This window comes from Coturnix japonica, chromosome 9 (genome assembly GCF_054131305.1).
Source record: "Coturnix japonica strain WE chromosome 9, WE-NBRP24, whole genome shotgun sequence".
In the NCBI taxonomy this organism is placed as follows: Eukaryota; Metazoa; Chordata; class Aves; order Galliformes; family Phasianidae; genus Coturnix; species Coturnix japonica.
Window position 1 is genome coordinate 7,982,368 of NC_140671.1, and position 8,850 is coordinate 7,991,217.

At 41.6% G+C, this 8,850-nt stretch overlaps 1 protein-coding gene across 9 annotated transcripts in view; it reads right to left on the bottom strand.

Annotated features, from left to right (window-relative positions):
* The window catches only part of DEPDC5 (DEP domain containing 5, GATOR1 subcomplex subunit), a 37,484-nt gene extending 28,667 nt beyond the window's left edge, over positions 1 to 8,817 (bottom strand). For 8 of the 9 annotated variants that reach the window (XR_014949163.1, XR_014949162.1, XM_015877907.2 and 5 more), the window contains exons 1-14: positions 8,699 to 8,817; positions 8,011 to 8,128; positions 7,210 to 7,297; positions 6,520 to 6,566; positions 5,972 to 6,057; positions 5,134 to 5,217; positions 4,600 to 4,649; positions 4,307 to 4,376; positions 3,931 to 4,009; positions 2,932 to 2,993; positions 1,427 to 1,496; positions 973 to 1,045; positions 658 to 761; positions 437 to 511 (exon numbers count right to left, since the gene is read on the bottom strand). Coding sequence is in view for 7 of the 9 variants with exons in the window: in XM_015877907.2 (XP_015733393.2) it covers positions 437 to 511; positions 658 to 761; positions 973 to 1,045; positions 1,427 to 1,496; positions 2,932 to 2,993; positions 3,931 to 4,009; positions 4,307 to 4,376; positions 4,600 to 4,649; positions 5,134 to 5,217; positions 5,972 to 6,057; positions 6,520 to 6,566; positions 7,210 to 7,297; positions 8,011 to 8,068 (946 nt within the window). In the remaining 2 variants the exon portion in view is untranslated. Of the gene's footprint in view, positions 1 to 436; positions 512 to 657; positions 762 to 972; positions 1,046 to 1,426; positions 1,497 to 2,931; positions 2,994 to 3,930; positions 4,010 to 4,306; positions 4,377 to 4,599; positions 4,650 to 5,133; positions 5,218 to 5,971; positions 6,058 to 6,519; positions 6,567 to 7,209; positions 7,298 to 8,010; positions 8,129 to 8,288; positions 8,312 to 8,698 lie in introns of those variants that run through there. The other variant, XM_015877902.3, reaches the window with a different exon arrangement.
* Between the last annotated feature and the right edge of the window lie 33 nt (positions 8,818 to 8,850).

The following is an 8,850-nucleotide window of genomic DNA, read 5'->3' on the forward strand; positions in this document are numbered from 1 at the left end:
TGCTTCAAAAAGAAGCAAACCTCTCCTATATTATAAATCTAAAAGGTAAAGGTCATTACTAATCACTAGGTAACATTCTGTGCTCACTTGCATGTAAATAACAAGACAGTAATTCAGAGGATAGGAACATCTGATGTAAAAAGTCACAAAAATACGAATCTTTGGGGACCCCTTCCAGGCAATTAAGTCCATCTGCCTGTTAAAAAAGATGGATCACCTTGACCCAAGTAACATTTGGTCCAGGTCTGCTTTCAAAAGGCTTAAAGAAATAAAAAGTTCAAATTCTGTCACAGGAAGCAGGAATGACAGTTTAACCATTTCATATTTCTCTCCTTACTGATGTTAAGGAACAGGCAGGAGAAGCCCAAAACTATTTACCTGCAGCTATTTTAGTGGCTCCTCCTCTGTATATTTTTACCTATTGTTCATAACTTACCATTGAATGAAAGATTGATGGCCTCTAAGTAGTTCCCTTGTGCTGATGTAGAATTGAAACCTGGAGGGAAGCCCTCTGGTCAAGTGTTCAGAAGGAAAAAATAAACAAATTGTAACTACATTGGTATTAGGACCTACTACCTTAACAAACTACAAGGCAAAAAAAAATAATAATAATAAAAATTAAGAAGGTAAAAAGCCAGGAAAGGGGTATTCTTTCACCTGCTTGCTCCAGTCGTACCAGCACAGGATACTGGATGAAAAGCTTTTTAATAGTCACAAGCAATGAGGTCCACTCCTCTCGTCTCTCATTCTGAACTACAACTCTAGAAAGAGCACAGTTCAGTAAGTAGCATGAAAGGAATATAAACCATCCTCACACCCAAGGGGAAGACTAACATAGCAAACAAGGTAGTGTAGTCACAGAATGGAAAGCGCTGCCAGTTTCAGACATAGATGTTTTCCACAATTTTAATGCCTAGTGAGGTCCTGCAGCTTACAAAGTGACAAAGATGAAAGAATGGGAAGATGACATACTTGTAAAAATCTTCATAAAACCTTCCCTCGTGATCCTGTCGAATTGATGCACGATGTGTTTCAGGAAACTCATCTGAAATAGAGGCAGCAGCAGCTGGTACACCACATTCTTGTACAGAAATACCTGCTATCTTTTCTATTGGGGAGTGATTAACTCCCACTAAAGAAGAAAATCTCTGATAAATATTAGTTGTCCCCCATGGTATTTAAATTGCTTTTAAACCAACATGACAGCTTGAGCACGAGGAAGAAGATTTGCCACATGTTCCTCCAAGTACAGTTTTTACTGCAGCACTGTCATGACAATGACTGTGTATCCTCTGTGCTTGGTAGGGAACACTTTTGACACGGGCATAAAAAACAGCAGAAAAAAAAGTCACTGCCAGACACTAAAAATCTCTGACAAGAAGAGAAAGGTTAAAAACATTAACATGAAAATATAGAATTTACTTACCTATACATTTTGCTTCATAAAACGTTCTAGAAAACAGAACCACTGTCACTTCATGGCTACAATTCTTCTCCTGTCCAGGAAGAACAGATTAAAAAAAAAAATAACAAAAAACTTTCAGGGTCACACTCAGTACATACACATGTATGAGTACATAACACCATCTATAACGCATGTGTAGAACATAAATACAGCAATATACTTTTATCTATATATAGGCAGAAAGACTGTGCATGCCTCTATGAAATAACATAAAGCTCTGACCGGAGGAGTCTGTTCTGCTAGGCTACAGTGCATTAAATGGAAGCATCCTCCATTAGCCCTAAAACTCCCCTCTATAGTTATCAGGACACAAGATTTCTGTGTAAAAAGCACATCTGACTCAATGTGTTTGCTTTTACAAATGTACTGACAACAATCTGGTATTGTTATTTCCTACTCTTCAGATAGATACCCCTAACAACTGCAGGAAATAACACACTAACCTCACTGAACAGCTATAGTGCTAATACACACAATGGAATTAATGAGCTGAAAAGAGTGTACTGGCCATCCCTGCAAAAGGAAAAGCTTGTAAAGCTCTGGTCTGAGAGAGCCCCTATATTATGCAAGCCCATATCCAACACAGTATACTAGTACTAAAAATAGAACAGAAACTTTATACACACCATGCAGTGCTACCAGTAAATCTCTGGGGGAGAGAAAGCACAAAGAAAATGAAGCAAATCCATAGTTCTCCTTCACATTTGTGAGCATAATGAGCTATACTTTGCATAGATGTTACACATGTAGGGTTTCAGGCTCTTTTGCCTTGTCTAGCTATCCTTCCAATTTAGACTGCAGATTTTGTATGTCTTGAGTACTGCTACAAGTTCTCTTATTCATGTCCATAGAAATTTGTTGCCCCAGGCTTTTTCCACAGCTGTGTGGTTAAAAGGATTTCAGCCTCCAATCCTACCTTCCCCCTAATGCATGGCTGACTAGTGCAGCTGCACCTTGCTCCGAGCCAAGGAATGCACTGAAATAGGAAACAGCTCTTTGTTGTTCAACTGTGAAAAGATAGTAAGGCTTTGTTTGCTTTAGACAACACCACTTCCAAGAGTTGCACATCACCAGTGGCCCCATGCTAAAGGACAGCAACACAACTACATTACATAATGCCAGGGAAACATTTGGAACCAACAATACAGTACAAAACAAACTTGAGTTACACCTGCAATACACATGTAGTAACTTAAGGCCAGTCAGACCTGCCACCCAAACCAACCATCTGCATGATAACACCACAGCAGATACAACAAAGAAGTACTGGAGCCACCTGTACCTGCTGTACCACCTGACCTGCAGTAACCGCTCTTCTGATGCCCAGGAGCCACCTCTCATGCTCCTGTAAACCCTAGTGCTGCCTGACACAGCATGGGCCTTCCTCCAACAGTCAGCTCAGTGGACTCATGAAGATGGCACTAACATCTTACTTCATAACAGGATGAACTTGAGCAGCCATTTACCTTCCATTTTGTGAAGAGGTCAGCAAGGAAACCATTCACTGCTTTCTCAAAGTACAAGTCCCCTGCAACGTAAACACACCCAAACATCAAACAATAGCAGTGATACTTCAATTACAGGCTGCATTTAACACTGAGATTCTAGGAGTTATTTTTTATTAGGGTAAGAGCAGATTAACTTGCTCTGTGCACACTGAATGCTAACAGTACTAAGGAAAGCAAAAAAAAAAAAAAGATTTAAAAGCAGGACTATGTTTCAGATGATTTAAACAGAACTGTTGTATTGTCACACAGATCTGACCTTTACATTCACTCTTCCAACACATTTGCAACATGCTGGGAAAGCATCTGTACTATCTTTTAGAAATAGCATTCACAACTGATCCCCTGCTCAGCTCTGAAAAGCTGCCCAGCTACATATGCCTAAGCACATGGTTAAAGGAAGGGGTTAGAGTTGCTAAAGAACTAAAGCAAAAAATAGGACAATGACACAGCCAAGTAACTCATTCCAAACTCCTCAATTTTGAACACTTTTTGAATCTTGAGTACTTTTAGCAGCCTTCCCCTGAGCTAAAGGCAGGGCTCTCCCATCCAGCCAAAGTCAAAAGAAATCTAGAACACTGAGACATTCTTTGCATGGAATTTCCATTTATGTTTTCAGGGCTCCAAGCCCTCATCACCAAATGTTCGCAACACAGAAAAACCTTTCCAAGGTTCATACTCAAGCTGGTCCCCTTGAATTAGTTGCTGAGATAATGGCTCCCAGGCATTACAGTAAGAACAGGAAAATTATGGGGCACTCAGGAGAAAGAAAGCATGGCACTGTAAAAAAAGGACCTAAGAGGACACCATAGCATACCTCAGAGCAATGCCTACACCAGAGGTAGGACATTTAATTTTCTAGGAGTTGTAGAAAGGTATCATAGTGGTAGTTTTCTAGTAGCAACAAAAGGACAGTCACAGTCATGCACTCACAACCCAGCAAGGCGGTTAACCACGTACCATAGATATCGAAATCCCACATTTCACAGCTCATCTGGATGAAAATATAAACCATGGCAGAAGTGGAGCGGAAAACCACCTGCAGGGAAATTAGACATCTTTAGAACAAGGTACATTCACTACAAGTGCCAAATATGGAAGTTAACTACTAAGTAACTGCTATGACTGTGAGCACTGCCCAGGGAGGAATACTCCCTCAAAGGGAGTGAAGAACAGTTGAACTTCACTGATCACACGTTCTCCTGAATTTACTGCCATTTTTCAACTTGCTACACAACCAGCTCAAATGATCCACACAAATCTGTCAGTAAGATAGAATTAACAAAAACCTCGCAAGGAAAAAAGATTTCCTTCTCTTTACTCCCCTAAATCTTACCCGTGTGTCCTCACTGATGAATCCACAAGTGACTTTCTCACTCTTAACCCATAGTTCACCTGCTTGTGCCCTGGAAAAAAAAAAGAGTGCACAGTATTTATTAACTAGAGTGAATATGAAGATCATAAAATCAACATTTACTTAACAGTGTACATTTCTCACCAATATCTGGAAATGACACAGACATATCTAAGCTTAAAGCACTTCTCTTCACACTTCCCTCTAAGGACAGAGATTTCTTTGTTACTCTCTAATTTTCCCATATCCAGAAATAAATAACATAATGCACTGACCTGATACCTGCAAATTCCACTTTCTGGGTGACATATGCGCATGTGCTGACCTAAGAAAGAACAGTTACAGCTGTTAACAGATCAATGGGCTTAGAAAAGAGCAGACGGATTATCAAAGAATACAAGCAAGCAAACAAAGCGCTCAAACACCAGACTGGGGCCATAGAAGTACAAAAAACCAGAACCTCTCAAATGCAGCATGGAAAACAGTTTTTAATAGAAGCTGAAATTGACTGTGCTCTTCTCTGTAATTGAGTGCTCCTACAGGAGTCAAAAACTCTGCTTCAGAGATGCAGGAACAACATCCAAAAAATCTGACAGTTATTTATTGGAGAGTCATTTTTTTTCCTTAATATTTACATGCACTTCTCCAACACTAATGCACCACTTAGAGATGAAGTTCCACAGGAGCTGCTGACACTGATCTTGTTCTCAGCCTTCTGTATTTTGTAGAAAGTTTATTTTCTTCTACAGTCAAAGGAAAGTCTATAATATCCTCAAAATCACCTCCACCCTGGGCAGCATAGGCCTTACCAAACTTTTCTTCAGTCGCCACATATCCCCACGGCCAATGTACTGGTCTTTAAAAGTCAATTCCACCAAGTCCAAGGTCACTTCCTGGGAAATTGAGAAAAAAAACACAGCCTAGATTTTATCAGCTGTTTCCAACACAGCACTTTTCTATCTGTTCTGCTAAGAACTAAATGTTACAGCAAGGGTTGTTCTAAACAAGTCAGTACCACCAACGGCTGCAAGACAAAGAGGAAATCCCATCTGAACAGCCACTGAAGATGCGCATGTACATAAAACTGCATCAGGTGGCCAGAAAAAGCCCAAAGACCAAACTCAGAGCAAACCAAAAGCACATGAACCAAATTCCACTGCTCATAGCATTAAGGAAACCCAGTTCCTGCATATTTTTTTGCCATGTATTGACTGAAGCTCTTCATACAGTTGGACATTTACCAGTGATGCCTCTTACAAGGTACCCTAATATCAAATAACACAAACCCATGGCTTTTCTTTGGTGTGGGGCACTTGTGAGTTTCTCCTCCCTCTGCTGAGTCATCCTGAGTTACTGGAAGGAAAATGTAATTGAAATGTTTAAATCCCTACCAACCGGGTCCAAAAACTTCAAAGTGTTGAGGTAGTGGGGAGAGAAAAAAAAAGAGACCTGTACAAACACACAGACAGTGTAAGAGCCCAAGCCTCACTTTCTTCGGAAAGATGGTAAAAGATGCTTCCATAAAAAAAAAATAATAATAAAATATATTTTTAAAAAGCCTTTTTCCCCCCCAACACTACTGAAAATGGAAGTTCACAGAGCCCCAGTAGGAAATAACAGATGGAAAAAAATTGCAAAGCCACACACCTTTGGGTCAACGACATTCACATGGACATCCTGGTACGGCCGCAGTCGAAAAACCTGTGCAACAGTCTGATCCACACTGATGGTTTCTGCCACAGCAACGAGAAAGGACAAAGAACACAACCAAAAGTTGTCAGGCATTTACAGGAACAAAAGCAATACAGTGAGTAGGGCCTTGGCAAAAGACAATATCTTCATTCAACTATTGCCCAAATTAAGATTCATTAAAATCAAAGCAATGGAGATCAACACAAATCAGTATGAATTCATTAATGTGAGAAGAAAAGCATACAGTCAGAGAATGCAGAAACAAAAATTTAAGGCTGAGGTTCATGGCTTTTTTTCCTCCAAACTTTGCTCAGCATTACTGAACCATAAGCAGATTTAAAATGGGCTATTCATTTTCTGATGGAAATGATTATCCTTCCATCCTAGACAGACAAAGCAATCAGCTCCTTAAAATGTTTAATATCCACATTACTCAACCAGCGTACAGTCCAACCACACAATCTTTATCTATAATTTAACTGTGCACAAGTCCAGGGTTTTACCTTTTTGCAAGTCTTCCTTCAGTGATTTCACTTGCAGGAGCAGAGGGCTGTAGCGTGCAAGAAAGAAAAAAGGCAGATAAGCTATGTATCAACAGTGTACTCCATTTAAATCTATATTAAAACTACTCAGGATCACAGCACACAGTAAGCTAAACAAAAACATTACCACTTTCTGGAAGGATTCAATACACCATCCTTTCTGCCTGTCACCCCATGCTGTTCTATGTACCTATTGCAACTATAAGGTACTTTTTAGGTAAAGATAACGCTCTAAATGAGAAACAAAGACATACAAGATCATCTCAGAATCTTAAATAGCTATGATACTACTTTTTTAATATATGCTGTAGGATGAACCTTCAGACTGAAGATTTATGCTGTTATAGCAAACCAAGAAGCTTTGAGTTTTGCCTAGGAGACACTACAGATAGAAGAATAATTGTTTGCTTCTGACAGCTTGTAAGGTGGAATGATACAAATATGATAACAGATATTTAAAAGGTTATTTATGAGGAAAAACCTCACTGATATGGATGTCTTCACTGGGAAATGCTGAGGCATATTGAGGAAAAAAACAAAACATAGTATACTCCTGAAGCAAAGCCTCTCAGTGCAGAACCTGCTGCACTTTAACACATCCTTTCAGTGCTCTAACCACCCCTGACTATTATCAGCAAAAGGAGAATTCACCTGTATTCATCATTGGGATGTGCAATTTCCACAACATCTCCCAGTTTGATTTGAAGAAATACCTTAGGATTAACCACCAGTTCATCATCTGCAAAACATAAACGAACGAGGAATACGACAGTGAACAAATACACACCAAACACAGACACTTGCATGTTTATACACACCAACTTGCTCAACACAAATTCAGTGGCCTGGGATTAACACATCACTGATGCACCCCATTCACTGTGGAACAGGACCCCTCTATAGCCACTTCAGTTTGGAGGATCTTGTGAACAAGAGCTTTTCTTTCAAATCAAAGGGCTTTTATGAAAGAGTTGTTCAGCAAGAGAGTTGCCTTCACTACACAAGTCCAATCTTTTGTGTTTGTCATATAAAGAGTATCAGCAGGAAATCAGGTGTCTACGGAATCTTGCTAACAAACTTTTGAGCAGTATCCTGAGCTCACAAAGGTACAAATTTTGTTCCTACAGCTGTCTACATGCAGCTATAACTCACTGACATGTCAGTCATTATTTATTAAGAAGGACCAAAGTACAAGTTAAAGTGAGAAAACAAATGGAAAAAAAGTGGAAAGAAGGAATTGTACTTTATAAGTGGAATTCCATTCTGTTCTGAAAAATAAACCTGATTTTATTTTGCTGTATCTTACAGTTAGAACAGGCCATTCCACACTGCAGCTGGCAGCACTGCAATCAAGCTCTGCCTCCACTGCTTTGTTAAAAGAACAACACACATCCCACTGCTCTCAATAGGACAATAAGTGTGAGTCTTACTGCTGCGAACCAAGACACTGACCACTGCCTCCAAAGCCCTTCTTGTGTATGACAAGCTTGTACACCTTGTTGGTTCTCATCTTGAGCTCCCGTCCTTCTCAGCTGCTTCGTGCAAAAACGGCAGGGACCATCCTGCACATCTGCAGCAGAAACAGAGCAAACACAAGTCTCTTAACACAGAGTGGCTCTGTGAGCACGGGACACAGTGCTACCACGCAGCCAGTGCCTCCTGCCATGCAGGGCAGGCGCTAACGAACTCCAGCCTGCAAGGTGAGCAGCGGCATCTCTGCTGAACATTACCTGCATGTGAGGCTGAGCCCCACGCCGTGCTGCAGGCAGCACCGCCCAGGCCCGGCCCGGCCCCACGGCTCTGACCCGCCCGGCCCAGCACTAAGCGCTACGTTTTAACATCTCGTTCCCACCGCTTTCACCCACAGCACACGGCGTTTCAGAGAACAACTCTCACAGAGCACTCCTTCGGAAGCGAAATTCAAACGCAACCCGCCACTGACACGCTTCGCTCCGCATCAATTACAGACACGTCATTAGAACGCACGGTTTTCTCTCACAACACCCGCCCGTTATATCCGTGCTCCCACAACGCCGCTTCCCCCGCGGGTACCGAAGCCCCCAACTCCTTCCTCTCAGCCGCTCCCGCTCCCCTCATAACCCCTCAGTGCCGCGCTCAGAGAATGCTGAGGCCAACCGACCCCGGAACCGTGAGAGCGATAGAGCAGCACGGCCCAGGGCTCAGCAACGCGGGCCGGAGCTGAGGGGAACGAGTGTCACGTATCTCCAACCTCCAACCCAACAACGACCCGGCAGAGACAAGCGCCCCAACAAGCACTTCCGTATCCGGGGC